Below are 19,828 nucleotides of genomic sequence, written 5' to 3' on the forward strand. Positions count from 1 at the left end.
AGATAGATAGATAGATAGATAGATAGATAGATAGATAGATAGATAGATAGATAGATAGATAGATAGATAGATAGATAGATGGATGGATGGATGGATGGATGGATGGATGGATGGATGGATGGATGGATGGATGGATGGATGGATGGATGGATGGATGGATGGATGGATGGATGGATGGATAGATAGATAGATAGATAGATAGATAGATAGATAGATAGATAGATAGATAGATAGATAGATAGATAGATAGATAGATAGATAGATAGATAGATAGATAGCAAACAATGTACAGTATTGTCAACAAGTTTTTATAGAGCACTTTCAAACAGCCATCGCTGCATACAAAGTGCTGTACATGGAGCAATTTAACATGCACAATAAACAGTAAGACAAATCGGTAATAAATGCGGTAGAAAGCACCAAACAGTAAAACCAAGAACAAATATACAAATTGTATAACTTGTTTCAATTTTATTTTGAAGCGCAGCCTTGTGGCGCGTTGCATTGTAGCCTATAAACCTCAGTTATGGTTGCTGCGGGCTTGACGAGGGTGACTCTTCACCATCGGCTCCATTCCTTGCGGACGGTGGCTGGACGCTTTGCAGGAGGTGCCATTATTTAGTATATGTTGTTAGAATTAGCAGGAAAAATTAAAATTGGGAGCAACATTCTTTTTTATTATAATGATATATCTACAATATTAACAACAAACCTTGCACAGATATGCCGCAAGGCTTTAAGTTCATGGCTGTGGTGGGGGTGGGGGTGCGGTGGGGGGGGGGGGGGGGTGAGCATCAAATCCAAGCGTTTGTGTGCACGCATCTTGATTGCGTTCCTGCCTGCAAGTCAAAGTTGTGGGATGAAAATGTGATATAACGCATGCGCAGCTTGGGGAAACAAAATGAGCCGCTTTAGTTTCTATTTCGTTTTTTTCGTCTTATTAATTAAAAGCCCGAGTTTGCTCCTCTTTTTGTGTTTCACCATTTTTGTTTACGTCCATTACAGAACGCGTTAGTACGATAATTCTAAATTGCAAAGCCGGTTCAAGTACAGTATGTCTTTGCGACAAGGTGTACTGTTCCCCCCCACCACCCAAAAAAAGCGTGTCTGTCAGTCAGGGCCGTCTTGTCGTCGCTGCTCGCGGTTGCGCCGAGCTTGGCGTCAGGCGAGTGCGGGGTGATGGACAGCGCCGTGTCTGTAGCACACTTCGTCAAAACACGTTGACACCATAGGCGGCGCTTACGTGGTCTGGATAAGCACGACTCGTCTGATAAAAGAGTGCTATAAAAACGGACACAAGCGCAAATGTATGCGCCGGACAGCCCACGGACGAACGGAAGTAAGCACCCCAACAAGTAAGCTCATGACAATTGCTGTATGACTGATTTGTCCAATGATTATTCCTTACTGCTGCATTATATTAACTTATAGTTTTGGTACTGTCGATGGTTGAGGTTCACAGAACTAGTCGTCCAATTTTTTTTTTAAAGTTTTCATTTTAAACCCTTAACTCAAAACAAAATTCAAATAGACGGTGCAGAAAATGCCCAAACAAATGAATTAAAATTCAGTTCATGGTTATTTTGATAACTAATTTCCAAAGTAAATTGAAATGTTTGAAAAATTTTTTATTTTGCTTCGACACTCATATAATTTTTCAAAGGACGGCATAAATCTGAGAATACTTACTGTTGAGAGTTTGAAATTCTGAGGTTTTGGACAAACAAAGGTACATGAAAGATTAAGTGATTGTCATTTGATAATAAATTAATTGTCGGTTTATTGTTGCATCTCTCTAGTCTTGATGTATTTCTCAGACCACTGCAAATGTTTCTCCTTGTACGATCGGTTAGGGATCACCAAAATAGGGATATTTATTTTTGGTGGAACATATAAAATTGCTTTTTTGCCATGTTCAACAATAAACACTTTCTTGTGTGGTGATACTCAACAGAGCAGTTCATCCCAATGGGTCTCTCACTATCAACATGGCTGCATCGCAGGACACAGAAACATTCATCTTCCTACTCTTCTGTTTTCTGTTCTCTGGCTGTCCCAACATCATCTCGCCTCAAGGTCATTTTGAAGTCCTCTCCAGTTCCTCCCGGAGACAGTCGCTCACGCTGGAGCTCGGTCCACTGCTCTCCTCACTTTCTACTGTCTGCCAGTAAGGATGAAGTGACACGTTTACCCGTAGAGTTGAGCAGCGACGGGGTGAGGGCGGAAAAGTGGGTGAAGGACGGGCTTCACGTGTGGGAGGTGAGGTGGAAGCCCAAGCACAGAGGAAGCCATGCGGTCTTAGGCGTCTCCAGGCAGAACTGCCCTCTGCAGGCCTCAGGTTACAACGTTTTGGTGGGGGCAGATTCCCAGTCGTGGGGCTGGGAACTCCAAAGCAATCAGCTCTGGCATGACAGACAAAGTAGGGGAACATACCCAGAAAAGAGAAGAATTTGTTGCACCAAAGCTGCAGAGAATTTTTCGTCACAGTTTTCTCAATGTAGCCCATCAACTCTGGAGGTGCCAGACGCACCTTTTCCCATTCCTGAACGCATCGTCATGGTCTTGGATGCAGACGCAGGGACTCTTGGATTTGTCGTGGACAACCACTTCCTTGGTGTTGCGTTCAAAAACCTCCCCCGCGGTGTGGAGCTATTCCCAGCCGTGAGCAGTGTGCGAGGAGGAGCCTGCATACGACTCCGATATCTCAACGGCGCCACTCGTGAGTGTTTTATTTCTGGTTCTGTGCTTTGGCTCGAAAAAAAATAGAGACAAAAACCCCCCCTCTTTTTTTCTTCTCAGGCAATCCCCCAGCCCTGATGGCTTTGTGTGGACTCCTCATTCACCATCATTTAGGGCTACAGAGGCAAAATCAAGTGGACAAGCTTCCTCTTCCACCTGCTCTCCAATGCTACCTTCTTTCCAGTCATTAGTTTTTAGTGCAATACGTTAACATTTCATCTTTTCGAAATGTTGAATTTCAAAGACTTATTTAGGTATCATTTTTACAGTAATGTACAGGTATGTTTGTGTTGTGTTTATTATTTTACTTTATGTTAACTCTTTTGTTAAGCACTTTGTTACAGCTTCAGCTGTTGTGAAAGCGCTATATAAATCAGGATGTATTGTATTGTAATACATATTCTGTGTGCAATACATTTTGGTTGAATGATTACTCTAATACAGTTTTTATTTTAGCTCAATTTAAGTGCAGTGTCAAGTTCAAATTCTGCATAGCAGAACAGCGGTTAACATTACATCAATACTTCTTCGGAATAAAGCCTCTGCTTCATTTTTGATTATCATGAACAACTACAGATTGCCTCACTATTGCTGTTTATTTTAATAGTGGTCATTTTGGCTATGAATTTCTTCAGCTGCTCCGTGGTGTAAAACGTTTGAGATCTACTAAGAAATTAATCCCTTTGATAAAAACATTTTTTGAATGGACATATAACATTAGATACAGTATTTGTTACAATTGAACCCTTATATTGACTGTAGATTTACATTGGTGCTGTTGTGTGTCCAATGGTTAAAAAATGCCTTTCAAAATAAATGGCCCATTAACATTGCTCCATTGTGTCACTGGTTGTACTGTTCCACTTCAGATAAGAGTTTATCTACAATACTTTCCATTGCAGTTCCCACATACAAAATAGAAGTTGACAGTGAAATAAACCAAACCGGCAAAACATTATCCCTCAGAAGTGCACACCTTTCAGGTGATTATTTGCCGGTGGTAGCTGTGTGGAAGTAGATCAAAAGTAAAATAACTACGACAGAAAATACGTTGTTTTGGTTTTATATATACAGTACTAACATTATTCCTGTTTTCAGGCTATAGGTATACGTAACACAAAATGTGTGCCTTTTGAGGACCATGCTGTAGGCTTTCACACACATAATGACTACGGGTGAAAGAATATTTTTTACATTTGTGATTTTGTAAAGAATTTATTGTTTTAGCGTAAGTGATATTCTTGGGCAATATTTGAATTTGCACATTACTATTTGATATTTTGGTCTGACATTCATGCTCCTATTAAATAAATAAGTCTGTTAGTTATCCATCAGTTTCTATGTATGCGTTATATTCAGAATAAAAGTACTCTGGAGTAAAAATCTTGGCTGCGATTTACCCTGTTGTGCAGTGAAGTATACAATAATATAGTTAATTCTATAAATGGGGCAAAATGACCTTATACTTTTGTATGGTAAAAAAAAATTCAAAATTTGATAATTCACTCTGGATAATTTGAACGCCAGGTGGGAACATTGTTGCCATGACAGCAATGGGAGGTATCGTAAAGGAGGCCGAACCTGCAAGGCATTTGAATTGACTGTTAGCTCTTAGCTTACATAACAGCCACAAAATAAGCAATTTTCGCTGTTTTTACGCGGTTCATGCTGACATTTATCTGAAAGTTAGCAATTTACAGTATGTTGGCTTTTTCACACACGCATATTCTTTACTTAACTAACTTCCAAGGAGGCAATGTTCGCTTTTTGGCGGTATTCCGTTTCTAATTAGTGGCTAACCTATCTGGACTGCTAACCAAAACGTTTCTGTATAAGATCACATTTTTCGAAAATCTTAATCATTCTCAACCCTATCATGGAAGAAATAGCAGGAGGAAGCAGTGCCATCTTAAATTCAACAGAGGACGAGGAAGACTCATCCGAGGTTTCGTATTACCTCATTACGTTCAGTTACCCCGAAATGAAAAGATTGTATAGCTTAACCACACAGCTTAATTCATGTATTTATCCTAGATTTTATTGAGTGTTTTGGCTCAACAGGGCCAAGTGGGCCTCTGTTTCTATGACACCAAAGACTCGTCGATCCACTACATGGTGGATACACCAGATAACCATGAGCTACACTTGTTGGCCAGAGGTACAGTACGTCTGCATAGAAGCTGAATTTCCGTCACAAAAACGAAATAGTACGACTTTTATCCAGAAGGTCATATTGATCATAGAGATATAATTTCCCAAAAATGATTATAAGCACTTATCCTTTTTTTGTTGACTACCTAAATGGCCATAACTTGGACAGTTTTTATTCTGCGCAAAAATTAAATAAATAATCCCCCCAAGTGATATAAAAATTATAATAAGCAGAATTTTTAGTGTGTGTCATTCCTGAACATTTTCTTATAGGTTTAATAAAGCTGAAACCCATGCCATTCAGCATCCCAAAATTGATTTTGAGCTCATTTGATTTCGTCGGACCGTAACACGTGCGTTTGGTCTAATTTTTAAACAAATGTTGATTTTCTTTGGCCCTAATTCAAAAAGGTATGTTTGGTACAAATAAAACTGCTCATCATTTAAAAAGCCCAGTAACTACGGAGGAGCATGGTGATGGAAGCAATGTTTTTCTTCAGCAGGTAGAGGGAATTGCGTCGTTAATGTGAGCACAATACCTTCATGCTTCTGGTTCTGGTAGAAAGAAAACAACATGTCAGGAAAAGCCCTCCAGAACAGCTTAAATGTATTTGGGCTCAATGAGAGGCATTTTACATTGTGGCAACTGTCAGTTAAGTGACTCCCAGTTAACATGAGTTTGGATGTGATATGTTAATTCTGAACACATACAGTATCGTCAGGGTTAAGGAGGTATGCACAATTGTGCAACCATATTGTCACAGCTGTTTATTTTTTTTCCCCATCTTGAAAATATTTCATTGTTTCTCCAATTGATTTGTAATGTTTATATGATACATTTATGTGGAGAAAGTTTAGAAATTTTCTATCTTGGTCTTATTTTTATACTACAGAAACCTAAGAGCTAGGAGACTTTTTATATTTACTCTAAGTAGTGTCAGTTGTCCCAACTAAATTAATAAAAGTTATCAAATATGAACATTTAATTCCATAAGAGATGTTAAACGTTGAATGGGGTCAAATTGATAACGAGAGGAATGAATACAATAGATTGGTGCCTAATTTTCTCTTTTTTATCGCCATTCTTCAACCATTTAGTCATCCAGGAGATTTGTCCTCAAGTGATTATCACCAGCGCAAAGCAGGAGCGCTGCATGACCCGCTTCCTGATCCAACTTGGTGAGTCTGTGGGAAGAAAATGGTTTGGTAAAGACAGAGAGAGAATTTGCTTGAGGACATGTCCCGTTGTTGACATGTTCTATCAGACAAGCAGTATCTGGCTCAAGGCAACAATACTTGGCTCAGTGAAGCTTGGCATTGGCAGCTGGCAAGAGTGATAAAGGATAAGAGATGCTGTTGTACACCAACTTGTAAGGTCTTACATCATGACTTTTGTCCAATTCTTCTCAGGTTCAAACCCAGATTACAAACCAGAGGTCGTTATTTATCCGTATCTTGATTTTGGTAAGGAGACCATCCAGATTATTATTTTTTTAGAACGTTTGTACATAGGCCTAGACAGGACATGCGAATATGTTTGATTTTATTTTTTTAATGGTGGCTATGATATCATTATATACCGTGCTCACAAAATGCTAATTAGTGCTACAGAATAGGTATAACCTGTGCTCAAAACAATATATTGTGACCGCATAACATGGTTTTATTGTTTGGAATTTGTGCATGGAGTATACTTACTTAATGGACAGAAATTAGTATTTTTCACACCTGATATATGCTAATGCTTTATTTTATATTGCGCTTATATTGAAATGTGTACAGTTCTTTTCTGAAAAAAAATATTTTGTGCAATGAAACACTTTATCCCCCCCACCCCCACCCCACCCCCACCCCCTCATCCCCAATCTTGCTGCTGTAGACTGCAAATTTCCCCAGTGTGGGACAAATAAAGGTTATCTTATCTTAAGTCACAGCCACAAATTACACATTTCATGACCACAAATTACTTTTGTGTGTGCATTATACGGTGTGTTTAGCGTGCCCCCCCCCCCCCCCCCCCCCCACACACACAGCATGTTTGCGGCTCCGTACGTTTGCATCAAATGTACATTTATCATTTGGATTTTCATGTGACAGGTCTGGAACTCGGTAAAACAAGGCTGCTTTCAGCCCATCTGCCTTTCCTCTCTGCCTCCATCTCAGAGAGAGATAAGATGGCCTATCTCTCCTCCTGTATCTCCTTTGATTCACCCCTCATGGTGAGCCAGCTGCTAACCCTACATACCAGCTTGTTAAATGCCAGGTTTATAGCATTTATAGAATTGTGTGTGTGTCTTTTGTATGTGGGTATTGGGTGGCGGAACAAAGCTGAGAGCACTTGGGGCTCTTCTAAAATGTCTGGACAGGAGGAGAGTGGGAGTTGAGCTGGAAGACAGCAGTGTTGCCGTTCCTATCCTGCACTTCAATGCCTACACACTGTAAGGCACGCCTCAATTAAAGCACACACAGAACATAATTTTTCGATCATGACTGTTGTTCTTTATATTCCCCAATACAGTAAGGGTGTGGTATACATTGACAGGGATGCATACAGGTAAGGAGCCTCTGTTGGCCAACATCGGTCCACCATATAACCCTAAAAGCTGATACTGGTCTGTTTCTATTTGTCTAATAATCACAATACACCTCAACTGTTTTAATACATACTTTTATTTCATTGTGTTGTCAAAAAGAAATGCCTCCCTCTTTGACACCCTGAAAAAAATGTGTTGTCACTCTAATGATCTCAGGCAATAGATTCACACAGAATCATTAACGAGTTAACATTTGAACACTATTTCCATCCAATGTAGCAGCACACAGACTTCCGAACCGTTTTGTCAGATGAATTGTACAAAGTAAACATGCTCCCTATGCACTTTTAAAGACTAACTGTTTGTGACTGACTGATACTGTGTGTTTACCCGTGTGTTGACTGATCAAATATCGTATTTGTCTCAGTGTTCTACAGATCTTCAAATCAGAGCTTCACCCATCAGTGTATAAGCTTCATTCGGGTGAAAAAGAAGGATTCAGTCTTTATGGTAGAATGGGAAAGCAATGCCATAGAATCAGGCACAGTAACGCTTCTACTCTGTGTTACAGCGTCACTGCTTGTTCCTGTTGTACCTTGCAGGAATACTGAACTGCTGCAGTTGCAGATTTGGATCCAAACTGCTACGGTGAGCATCAACAACCACGTTGACAAAATAAGAAGCCTTCAAAGACACTCTAAAGTGATTTCTGAGATTTGTTTATGAATGTATAAGGCCTTCTCGTGTTTGAAGGGAATTGCTGAAAACACTCTTCAACATTTATCAATAAAGTACCTACCTACAGCTGTTTAAAACATGTAGTGCAGCCCATTATTATCTACAGGTAATAATGATTAAAAATAAATTGCTTATTGTATTGCATTGTATACACATATCGTGATTGCATAATATATCGGTCTAACTTTCCCACCTGTGGTTTGTCTGAACAGATTTTTACTGTAAGTTTGATGAATTGATGTGAATTTTCTTCATTTTAACTATACTTGAAAGCACAACAAATTATTAATTGTTCAAAATATGAAACAGTAATTAGTTCAGGGAACTGTTTAAGCTGACAAACACTATAATGTCCTCCTCCACACCAGTCGGTGGTTCCTGCGGCCAACAGTGGACCTCGCTGTGTTGCGCAGGCGACAAGAAGTCATCCGCTTCTTCACATCACCTCGGAATTCAGACTTCTTGAACACTTTGCGGGCGTCACTACGTAACATCAGAAACATTCCAGTACTTATGACCTTTTTTATTGCTACATCTGTGATTGTTTACCTTTAGTATGTCATAAAGCCTCTTGGTGTGTTTTAGACCCTTCTGCGCAGGATGTCTCTCTCACACACTAAAGTGACAGACTGGCAGAGTCTCTACAAGGTAAAATCACTTTGTATGGCTCATTCATGAGAGAGCATTGTACTGTTGCGTATGAGGCTAATTGTGTCATTTTTTTTAGACGGTGTGCAATGCAATTTGTATCAGAGACACAGTATGTCATCTTCCTCAGTCTATTCAGCTCTTCCGGGACATCAGCGAAGGCCTCGGTGATGACCTCCAACACATCGCCTCCCTCATCAGCCGCGTGGTGCCAGCTGAGATCTTTCATCGTTTTGGTTGTGCTTAAACATGCACATTCACACATAATGCTTCCTGTTGCTGTCGCAGGTGGACTTTGAAACCAGCGTAGTTGAGAATCGCTTCACCATCAAACCAAACATTGACCCGGCAATTGATGAAAGTGAGTATCCCCCATGTGGTCTTAGTCTTATCTACTTCAGTGTTTCCAACCTTTATTGAGCTAAAGCATATATAGTTTACGTTAGAAAATCCACGATGCACCTGTCACAAAAAGAATATATCATTACTGTCTGCGGAAATATGAGTCAACTACCGTGCCATTTTCTTTCCCATAGATGCCAGTGACAAATAAACTTTAAAAAAAACAATAACATTTAATTGGACACAGTCATGAGCAGTGGCAGAGTAACTAAGAATTACTAATTAACTGGATGCTGCTTTTATCCATCAGAAAAAAGGCAGATGGCGGGCTTGTCTGACTTTTTGACAGACGTTGCGAGAAGAGAGCTGGCACACCTGGATGCCAGCATCCCCTCATGCTGCGTCATCTACATCCCTCTGGTCATCTTTACCTGCTCATTTAAAAAAAATATTCAGTGGCTGGGGTTGTCTTAGCAAATGCTGAATACGCTGATATATTTCAAATCATACATGCCTCTGCCTCCAGATTGGGTTCCTCCTCTCTGTCCCGCGGCTGCCTACCATGGTGGAGAAAGAAGACTTTGAGTTAGAGGGGCTTGAGTTCATGGTTGGTTTATTAACATTATCTTAGCCATGTTTTGGGATAGGCTCCCGCTCACTTGCAACCCAAATGAGAACAAATGCTTTCGAAGAAAATATCTTGGAAGAGATTTTTAACTCCTGTTTCAATGCCATGTTGGCAAAATAATGGCACCCAGAGGCATTGTTGGGTAGCAGAGGTCTGCCAGAACGTAGGTCAACCTTCGTAGCTGATTGAATGATCTTTTGTCAGCAAAGGAAAGAGGGTAGTGAATCCTTTTGACTCGAATCCCCCAAGACACTATTAAATTAATCAACAGTTGTTACGATTAACTTAGGACAAACAGGACTCACAGGCAGACGCAATGAACTCAGTACAAGTTTGCCGAAACAGGTGATCGCTACTGTTTTGATTGTATGTTCACTCATGTATGTGCAGCTTGTTTTCACGTGTGGGTGTTGTGTTCTAGTTTCTATCAGAGGATCGCCTGAACTACCGAAGCCAGAGGACCAAGGAGCTCGACGACCTCCTGGGAGATTTGCACTGTGACATTCGAGGTTGTTTACTCACAAATACATAACCTTGCAAAAGATGCTCTGCTCAAAGTAAAACGCCTCTTTCCTCAGACATGGAGACAACAGTTATGACTCAGCTGCAGAACGCCATCCTAGAGAGGAGCACTGCCCTATATAAGGTTGCTATGCATCACAGCAAGACGTTTGAAACATGCCTCCCATTTTAATGATATGATGTGCGCTCACTGGCCACAACATTAGGAACTCCTGTCATTTCCGATGGGAAGAGATGGGCAGTGTCTGTTTTTTCCTAGTTAGCTTCATATTCCTTTCCTTATGATGAAGAGATGTACTCCACCATTGCAAAGTACCTACAGCCACAATAATAAAATTCCTAAAAACGGAATATCTCCCTGGCAGTATCAAATAAAATGTATGTAATAATGGGCATTAATTATTGTGAAAATGGGTGCTAGATTGAAATTTATTCTAATGCCCTTGTTTTAAGTACAAAAACAGTTCCTTAACCCTTATTGTTCACATTGTGAAGGTTCTGGACCTGGCAGCTGAGCTTGACTGTCTAATGGCATTGAGTAAAGCTTCCCAGGAGTATGGCTACACCTCACCCAAGCTAATCACCCGCAAGGCAATAGCGATCGATCAGGGCAGGTTGGTGCATGTCACAGTAAATAAAAGATTTGGATGATTGCTGTGTGAAAAGATTGCAGGTATTTTACTCTTCAGACACCCGCTGTTGGAGGTGTGTTCTCCTGTGTTTGTGGCCAACTCGTTTGAGAGCCCCGAGTCACGGGGTAGAATCAAGATTATCACTGGGCCCAACTCATCTGGAAAGAGCATCTACCTAAAGCAGGTAAATCAGTCATTTTTAGTTCTCTTTTTTGAGTTTCATTTTAGTTTGACTGCTGTAATGCAGCGTTCTGCTACAGAGCAATACAAAATGTGTTTGAGTAAATTCAACAGTGAGAATGCGGTAGCTTATAATGCTGTTTATTCTGGATGATGGCCTGCACATTGGAAAATAACAATGTACTTTGTTTTGTATTTTTTTGGGGGGGGTCTATCTTTTGTAAGACTCATATTCACGAAATGATAAAACTGCATGACCTGCAATGCCTCTGAGGTTGCATGCAAAGAGCCCATTTTAATCACGCGTGTCCAGAATTCGGTGCCTTCGGCTGCAACGTAACCCAAATTTGTACACCAACGCAGTAGTAATGTCATCGGTACAGTAAATGTTTGCGTGCCAAACATTCGTGCAAAACAGGACGTACTGCGGTAACTGAGAACACTCAGCTTCTGCTTTGTCTTGATGCATTTTTGTGAAGCTGTACTTTTTTCCTCTCTTTGGCATTTAGAGGCCTGTATTTGTGTATGTTATGTACCACAGCAGAAGTACTCATGTTAATGTAATATAGCTCACTGTCACTCCCCTAGATTCACCAAGTCCAACAACTTCCTCACAACAAAGACATGATAAAGTGTGATTACAAATAACCTAGTTTCTCAAATCATATCAAACCTTTGATATGATTTTCATATCCCCCCTGCTCAACCTCATGATGTGGTTCTTAGACTACTGTTTTCCCATTTGTTGACATGTCTTTACTAGGTTGGTCTGATTGTGTTCATGGCTCTCATCGGCTCTGATGTGCCAGCCAAGGGTGCGGAGATATGCCTGGTGGACGCAATATTTACTTGCATGCCAGGCAGAGAGTCTGTTTCTGTGGGCCTCAGCACCTTTATGATTGACCTTAACCAGGTTGTTATGGATACACACACAGTAATTCACTCTTTTAAATAAATTAACATTCATTATGACTGTCATCCAGCTGTACAGCACCCACTCTCCAACTGTCAACATATTTCCACAGCCACAAACACGTCCACACAATACAACAACAGATTCACAGTTTTATTTGTCATTTTTCAGATGTCGCAAACACTCAACAGCAGCACCGGCAACTCATTAGTCCTCATCGATGAGTTTGGAAAAGGGACAAACACCGTAAGGAGAACAGTAACACATTTACCTACATGCACAGGGACACATCCTCATGAACACGAAACTCTCAAAGCTAGCCGGCATGTATTATTCAAAGCAGAACTCCGGCCCAAGATGTGTCACAAACCAATTGCAACGTTAAACACAGTTTTCACAATCTAATAAGATCCAATACAAGAGAGTAACCTTAATTAGGACTTTTCAAGGACAATAATGCTCAGTTTTGATCATCACTCACAATGAAGTTTTCTTTTTCTTTTTTCTTTTTTTTAATACCCCTTATCCTCAAAGGGCACATTATTATCTCAAATTGTGGCTTCTTGTCTGATAATTGTCCTGTTCCAGTTTATCACCGGGTGCGTCAAGCACTTGAATAAATAAACAGCAGCCCAAATAGGACTAGTGGATTCATGCCACGTGGGACAAAGAATGAGAAAGAAAGATATAACTGTACTCTTGTTTGACACCATAATGCAGTATAAAAAATATACATTGTAATAGTATATACTATATGTATTACAGTTCAATGCATTGTAATTCAACAGATTTTTTAAAATTCAATCTTTCAATAATTTCACTCTTTGCTGAAAATTATTGTACCAAATAAGTCATATTATTGAATACAAAAATCTGCATTTTTGGTGACTAAATTATAGTGTCAGCCCTAAAAACATCTTAACGCTAACAGTTGCCTGATACTCTGCAGTTGAGCAAATAAATGGAACAAGTGTATCATCTCAGTCATTAATTTATTCAAAGAAATCCATAGAAAAAAAGCCTCACACATTGCAACATATTCATTTACAATATCTTCATGAGCTTATATTTGGTGTCCAAATAGCACTCTGTGTATCTGCAATAACATCCACAGGAGGCAGTTTTGGTATGAAAGAGTGTGTTCTGCCTTAGAGGCAACAGAAATGGGAGCATTAACGCTTTATTGCTGGCAAGCGCGAAAACTTGCAGCTCTCCCTGTCTCCGAGGCAACATTTGCACCTGAATAGTTGCAGATCAAAATTACTACAGATTTTTATTGGCCATTTTAGCTATATCTACATGCATATACGGTATTTGTAGATGATCATAGGTAAAGATAACACTAAGTTAATGAATGGAGGGCTTTTTTCTTAGACACAAAAACCCCCCGCAAATTTTTCTTTGGTTGGCTATCTCACTTTTCTCTTTTTTTTGACAGTGCCATGTCAAGGACTCATGGCTTTGTGTGATAATGATAACTTGACTTTAGTCTTCACTCCAATCTCACTCTTATAGGTGGATGGCTTGTCATTGTTGGCTGCAACCATCTCCCACTGGCTGAAGAAAGCTCCGGTAGACATTCCTCACATCCTGCTGGCCACTAACTTTCACAGTCTGCTGCAGCTGGGCCACTTACCCACTTCCACCATGCTATCTCTTCTGGTACTGGCAGATGCTCTCACTGAAATATTTAAACAGCAGCCTGGAGCATCTGAGTGCAGGAGGAGGCTTGATGCTACCAAAACAATGTGCTTCAGAACGTCAGAAACAACTGAAGCGTCCATTTACTGAGTTCATTTAATAGGGCATGATGTTTGTGTTTCAGACGCTTGAGACGGCAATAGATGGGGATGAGCTGGTGTTTCTTCACCAATTGAAGGAGGGCATCTGCCAATCCAGTTACGCTGCCAATGTGGCGAGGCTGGCTGGTCTGCCTGCCAACATTGTACAGAGAGGGATGGAAGTGTCTGAGCTCTACAGGACAGGAAGAGCCATCAAACGTGTTGACAGTGTGTCATCAGACGAGCAGGCCAATAGGTTTGCCCAATTCTTTGTTTCACCAGTATCATGGAGTGGGTAATAGACATCCAGGTGTGTGTGTTTGACAGATACAGGACTGTGGTAGAGAGATTTATGAGCCTGGACCTGGAGGATGACAATCTGGATGTGCAGCGCTTCATGAAAGAGGGGGTTCTGCCCTCTGCTGGACAGCGGCAGAATACCTGACCTGTCCTGCATCCCCGAATGAGGTTCCAAATACTAGACAAGAATTCTGATATATTTTCGTAGTTACCGTTCATTTTGTTTTATAAAATATTTGAAGTTGTTGTACTTAACTTTGAGCTCATGTTTTTTCCCACTGCATTTACTTGACTCAGTGAAATTAGTTACTTTTATCAGACATCATTTAGTTAACACGTGGGGAATTTAGTCAATTGGACGTATTAGTCCCACTAGAGCATTTGGTCCACTATGCAATTCTATTAAAAGTAAAGGCCGAAGAGCAACTATTATTATTTTTTAAAGCCCCCAATTATTTAACCCACAAATGCTCATAATACAGTATATAATGCAAACTCTTTGTTTGCTTGTCAGATCACATTTCTCATACTGTATCAATTTAGTTCGGCCCCTGATAGGCAAAGGTTTCCCACTGCTGCTTTATTTATATGAAGTGGTTCTAAATTAAATTAAGACCAATGTCTTGATTTTAAAAAACTGTGATAGTTGATTTGTCATGTTCACCATATGAATCAAATATGTTCTTTTTTCCCTCCCGTATTGGCAGCACACACAGACTGAATAAACATTGGCTTCTCAGTGTGTCGGGGCCCCTGTAATGTGCCAGGATATCAGGAACACTACAGCGATGCACAAAATTGTGTCAGCTCTGGGTTGCAATGCAGCATTGCAGAAGGGGGTGTCGCAGCAGTGTTTGTTCATGACGAAGACGGTGCTGTTGTAGAAGAGCTCCACGGTGGTCTCCAGGTTGCACTCCTCTGCTTTTACACAGCCAAGTGTCTTTACATCCAGGACATCAACTGAGGGGGAAATAGATTTGAAGCATTCCATTATTTGACAAAATTACTACTGCAGACTTGTAGGACAACTACATGTCACTACTGAGTGAGGCAAAACTGTGCTCTAGTTGACAACTGACTGCTTCTAGTCGCCTATTTTCAGTGACATTCCACTACGTACTATTATGGACCTTCACAAGTACAGGTACTACTAGTAGTACACAGATGTCAGCCGGTGCACAGTTTTGCCTCACTAGTAATATGCGCAGTAGTTGTACTCCTACTATGTCAAAGTTAGGTTACCAGTGTGCTGAAACATCAAGCAGTAGTCGAAGGGAGAAAAAAACTTTACTAATGAGAAACAGTTGTTGTACCCCTCTACTGAATTGTCTTACTAGTGAGGACAAAGATTGTAGTCGTACATGGACCTTAAGCTTAATGTCAATGTTGTCGAAGAAATGGCTTTCCATACAAGACACCTACGCAACGCACCAGCCTTCCCGCGGCCCGTGAAGCATCGGTCCCCGAGGCTGCAGTTGGTTTCCGTTGTGTAGCATGCGTCCCAGAAGCCCAGATCACAGCGGAAACACTGCAGTGGTTCCTCCAGCGCCTCAAGCCCCGCCGCCTCCATCATCTGCTCCAGCTGCTCTTCTTCCTCACCTGAGCCCACACAGGTACCGTTGATTTACTCTCACATACTGCGGCCGCCACAGCACTTACAGTACACTTCATTTGGCACTCTGCTGCACGTGAGATCCAGTCAGAGAGATGGACATAATACTCTTGGGTCCACATTGCAAAAACTAAAAACTACTGTACCCGTGGTAAAATATCTAAAATCATGACAAAATATTGTTCTTTGTCTGCCAAAATATTTCTTCTTACCAGGCAGTAGGTTATTGACATGGAGATTTCCATCCTGAATTTGATAAAAAAAATACCATAATCACAATCCAGGAATTAAACCCGTTTGTGCAACACAGTATTCATGTGTGAATACTTTCTTTAAGCACAGTTCTTGTAGGCAATCTAATGACATTATGCTATTGTGTCCCTCATGTACTTTATGTAATATAATACATTAGGCGTGTTCATGTCTACAGTGAAAGACTATTTGATACATATCTCAATACATGGGGTATGATACGAATCAATGGTTTTATTTTAAAGTGGAACGATTTGGTTTATTTCAGCAGAATTACAAATTGATTCAATACGGGGTGGCATAGTTTAAGAGGGTAAAATGCAACAAATTTTTTGTTGTCGTTTACCATGAATGAGCTTGCATGACCTTAGACTACTGGCATTTCCTTCAAAGATATCTCTCCAATAAAACACGACTATCTTGATATATTATAAAGTGAAAAAATTTGGTTTGATTTGATGTGCTCGCATCTTTTCAATCTGGTCAGAGTTTCTGATTCAAATCGCTTTTGTTTTTTTTGCCCCACTAGATAATACATCCTTTATTTTAGGCATGTAGCACATTTAAAAAATATACATGTATGTTGTCAAAGCAACACACATAGTTAGCAACATACATGAAAAAAACTCACACATTTAGAAGATATGAATTTTCTTGTACATGACTTAAAACAGTTAAGCATGGTGTGTATTACTCATTTAAATCCCGTTATAAACAACATTGAGAGTTACAAGGCCTTGAGTCATTCTAGTGTTCGACATTGAGCCAAAATGATGAGCTTCATTTTGGTCTTCATCATTTCAGAGATATCTTGTTTATTCTCAAGCAGTCTGGAAATTGTTTAGGTGATTTGTGTTGCTTAGGGATGGCTTTTGGAGTCGTGGTAGCAGCCTGTTTTAATAACCAGTCAGCGTGCTGGCACAAAACAGAAAGCTGGCATCGTGTAACAAGCCCGTAGCCCTCCAGGAATGCACAACATAACTGATTACTGTCATGAATTGGCTTCAAAGGTCCCAGGCTACTTACCTTGTAATTAGTTATTTATTAGCACTATGTGTGTGTTTGAGACAAAGCAGCAGTTTAGCAACAATATGTTTTTTTTTCTCCCTGCAATTGAAATGTATTTTCTCCATAGCTTTTTCTACTTATGTATAGAAAGTACAAGGCATTTATTATTGAGGAAGTCTTTATTTGTACAGATGCGATCTAGACCCCAATTCCAGTAAAATTGTGACATTGTGTAAACCATAAATAAAAACAGAACATAACAATTTGCAAATCAAATTATTTTTGAAAGCGATGCACTCTTGGTCTTCGTTTTTGGGATCCGCTCCTATCCCGGGTTGGACCGGAACCCATCCATCCATCCATTTTCAACACCCGCCTATCCTGAACAGGGTCACGGGGAGTTGCTGGAGCCTATTCCAGTTGACTTCGGGCGAAAGGCCGACTGCATCCTGAACTGCTCGCCGGTCAGTCGCAGAGCACAAACGACCGTTCATACCCACATCCACACTGTCACTGAGTGGAACCTGATCCCACATTGCTCGCACACAAGTCCGTCGAGTGTACTACATCAGCGACTCTGGTTCGGAAACCATCACAGAAGATTATTTTGTAATAGTGACAGAATAACTATTGCCCTATATTCCAACTGAGTGTTGCTGACTTCTTTTCTTTTTCAAATATCTTTGTTTTAAAATAACAGTGAAGAGTGCACGTTTCAATACTGCTCGATTAATGATTCTGTGTGTGAGATTACGTTGCCGGAGAAAGCCTTAGAGCCAATTTGTTGGCTGCTTGAGCTTGTGAGATGCTTGCTGTGAACGGCTGATCCATCCTTAACTCATTAGCTGTAGCCAGCTCTGACCCCGTCTCAGCAGAAAACAATAACACACTCATTGTCCAGCATTTTACGCTTCAAAACTCAACATTTTAACAGACACTTCAGTTGTTACGTAGTACAGTACAACTCTAGAATCATCTAATTCTGTGGTGCACTAAATATTGCAAGGAGCTGTAGTACTTAACGGATGGATACATTTGAAAATCAACATTTGACATTTTCCCCCCCCATTTTCTGTCGGAGACCTTCACCTAAAAAAATATTTAATGAAGAATGCATCATATGCAGTGAATACAAAGACTGCAGTAGTATGAGTATGTGTTGAAAGAAACTAAGTGTTTAAAATAAGCTTTAAACGATTATTTTTTTTTCTTCTGTACGTAAACAGCTGCCGCTGTTGCGAAAGCGCTATATAAATCAGCATGTATTGTATTGTAAACCTGAATCAAAGTAACTTTGCATTCTGATTAAACACAAATGTGAATTTATTAGCAATAGACTGGTTCCACCAAATACAGTACATACTGTAACAACTACAGTTGAGTGACTGAGGCCCCTTGATAACTCGTTTCCAGATGTTGCCTTACCTTGAGCATACATGAGCATCATGACTGCCAAAATCTGGAACATTAGTCCTCTCATTGTCAGCGGGATACGCTTCCTTTTGTTTCCACAGCGAGGGCTGCAAAATTGACCGCAGGGTTTCAAATTGGATTAGTCAGTGATGCCTCCGCTTTCTGATCAGCACTAATGAGACTCTGTATACCTGAAAAACAACAACTTATCCAACAAGTAACTATTTGACCAGTAGGATAATATTGTGTTAACTTAATTATCATCATTTCCATCTGGTTTATTAGCATTTTCAACATGCGTGACACAGAAGAAACGGCATGTTTACAGCTGCAAGCTCTTGGTGAGGAGGAGGAGGATGATGGCAAAGCATGTCCCTCATTATACCAAATTGTTCTGTTGCAGGCGAAGTTCAATGAACATTTTCAGGCTGTTTGCTTCTCACTATCACACGCTCTTAAAAAAGAAAAATTACCATGGCTTGTGTGTCTGTTTCAGAGCAGCAAAACTGCATGTGTCCTGAGTCAGCGCTCAGTTAAGAAGCTTACATCCTACTGCCCGTCTGCTTAGATTCACATGAACGCGCACACACACGCTGGGAGGTGGGGGTTCGATTCAGTTATATTCACAATGCAGCATGAAAACGGCATTTCTGGGGATTATATACAGTAACTGGTGGGCACACACGTACGTAGAAGACTTCAGAGCATTTTTTTGCTCACCTGATAGTGTTGAAACAGTAACCGATCCTGAAATAGTCCAAGCAGTCAATTTTATGATGACCGCCCTTAAATTCGTTATGAAGCATTTATGTGGAGATATAAGGACAATGAATCTGCTCGGAAACACTTGCTGACGCATTGTGTGGTTAGCCTGTGCTAGAAAAAATTAATGTGCAATGAATTTGTTGTTGTTGAGAGGAATTCGCATCAGGATATCTTTATATGAAAGTTGGTAATCGCAGCATTTTGCCAAATCCATTTCATGATTTCCCACTAAACACTAATAAGCAGACCTGTCACCAAGGGCAGGTCATAGGCGGCTGTGGTTCGAAGCGTGCGTGTGTGTTGTCATTGTTGCATTCGAGGCACACGTGCATGCAACCAGGCTGTTGTATAGAGAGTAATAATTATTGTGCCCTTCCCCACCACCACCACCACCACCATACATTTCATTTGCCCCCTTAAACACAGGTCTGGTGACGGGTGTTCTAGTGACAAATATCACTTGAGAAGGGAATTCTTGAATGTCCCATGGTGTCACACATCTTTTACTGAGAATGATGTGTGTGTGTGTCTGTGTGTGTGTGTGCGCGGCATGTTTCTGAGCAACTCATGCGAAGGAGGCTGGCAGCTTGCTGCAAGATGCAGTCGCACCTTCGCCAACCTCACGCTGCCGCAGAATCATTGCATATCTCAGCACAGCCTGCCCACACAA

General features: G+C 40.5%; 3 protein-coding genes across 6 annotated transcripts; 2 read left to right on the plus strand and 1 right to left on the minus strand.

Moving 5' to 3' along the window:
* Positions 1-758: 758 nt before the first annotated feature.
* On the plus strand, positions 759-3,572 carry si:ch1073-228j22.2 (SPRY domain-containing SOCS box protein 1). Of its 3 annotated transcripts, none has more exons than XM_052065840.1 (3): positions 759-1,355; positions 1,955-2,719; positions 2,800-3,572. In XM_052065840.1, exons 1-3 carry the CDS (start codon positions 1,310-1,312, stop codon positions 2,928-2,930), a joined length of 942 nt encoding a protein of 313 aa, XP_051921800.1. In that variant the 5' UTR covers positions 759-1,309; the 3' UTR covers positions 2,931-3,572. The 3 variants fall into 3 exon arrangements, with proteins under 3 accessions (XP_051921800.1, XP_051921801.1, XP_051921802.1); XM_052065841.1 differs by having other exon boundaries at positions 759-1,339; XM_052065842.1 differs by having other exon boundaries at positions 759-1,339; positions 2,077-2,719.
* Positions 3,573-4,343: 771 nt separating this feature from the next.
* On the plus strand, positions 4,344-14,363 carry msh5 (mutS homolog 5). Of its 2 annotated transcripts, XM_052065822.1 has the most exons (24): positions 4,344-4,684; positions 4,774-4,897; positions 5,989-6,069; positions 6,301-6,354; positions 6,988-7,109; positions 7,219-7,328; positions 7,409-7,444; positions 7,852-7,934; positions 8,027-8,072; positions 8,531-8,669; positions 8,748-8,810; positions 8,890-9,018; positions 9,099-9,171; positions 9,463-9,572; positions 9,679-9,759; positions 10,202-10,289; positions 10,359-10,426; positions 10,798-10,916; positions 10,992-11,118; positions 11,878-12,027; positions 12,199-12,273; positions 13,543-13,689; positions 13,853-14,064; positions 14,136-14,363. In XM_052065822.1, the coding sequence occupies exons 1-24, from the start codon at positions 4,616-4,618 to the stop codon at positions 14,251-14,253; spliced, it is 2,424 nt and encodes an 807-aa protein (XP_051921782.1). In that variant the 5' UTR covers positions 4,344-4,615; the 3' UTR covers positions 14,254-14,363. The 2 variants fall into 2 exon arrangements, with proteins under 2 accessions (XP_051921782.1, XP_051921783.1); XM_052065823.1 differs by lacking the exons at positions 11,878-12,027; positions 12,199-12,273.
* A 481-nt stretch (positions 14,364-14,844) lies between these two features.
* LOC127600930 (prostate stem cell antigen-like) lies at positions 14,845-19,537 on the minus strand. Its single transcript, XM_052065853.1, has 3 exons — positions 18,406-19,537; positions 15,540-15,707; positions 14,845-15,068 (listed from the first exon to the last, which is right to left on the minus strand). The coding sequence occupies exons 1-3, from the start codon at positions 18,458-18,460 to the stop codon at positions 14,845-14,847; spliced, it is 447 nt and encodes a 148-aa protein (XP_051921813.1). The 5' UTR covers positions 18,461-19,537.
* Positions 19,538-19,828: the final 291 nt, after the last annotated feature.

The sequence above is a fragment of the Hippocampus zosterae genome, chromosome 5 (genome assembly GCF_025434085.1).
Source record: "Hippocampus zosterae strain Florida chromosome 5, ASM2543408v3, whole genome shotgun sequence".
In the NCBI taxonomy this organism is placed as follows: domain Eukaryota; kingdom Metazoa; phylum Chordata; class Actinopteri; order Syngnathiformes; family Syngnathidae; genus Hippocampus; species Hippocampus zosterae.

Bases quoted from the DNA above. Each gene is read 5' to 3' on its own strand.
- si:ch1073-228j22.2 (XM_052065840.1), top strand. From the start codon at position 1,310: ATGCGCCGGACAGCCCACGGACGAACGGAAGTAAGCACCCCAACAA. The intron at 1,356-1,954 runs GTAAGCTCATGA...GATACTCAACAG, and splicing joins GGAAGTAAGCACCCCAACAA to AGCAGTTCATCCCAATGGGT. The intron at 2,720-2,799 runs GTGAGTGTTTTA...TTTTCTTCTCAG, and splicing joins ATATCTCAACGGCGCCACTC to GCAATCCCCCAGCCCTGATG.
- msh5 (XM_052065822.1), top strand. From the start codon at position 4,616: ATGGAAGAAATAGCAGGAGGAAGCAGTGCCATCTTAAATTCAACAGAG. The intron at 9,172-9,462 runs GTGAGTATCCCC...TTTATCCATCAG, and splicing joins TGACCCGGCAATTGATGAAA to AAAAAAGGCAGATGGCGGGC. The intron at 13,690-13,852 runs GTACTGGCAGAT...TTTGTGTTTCAG, and splicing joins CCACCATGCTATCTCTTCTG to ACGCTTGAGACGGCAATAGA.
- LOC127600930 (XM_052065853.1), bottom strand. From the start codon at position 18,460: ATGAGAGGACTAATGTTCCAGATTTTGGCAGTCATGATGCTCATGTAT. The intron at 15,708-18,405 runs GTAAGGCAACAT...GTGTGGGCTCAG, and splicing joins GATGCTCATGTATGCTCAAG to GTGAGGAAGAAGAGCAGCTG. The intron at 15,069-15,539 runs GTGCGTTGCGTA...TTTCCCCCTCAG, and splicing joins CACGGGCCGCGGGAAGGCTG to TTGATGTCCTGGATGTAAAG.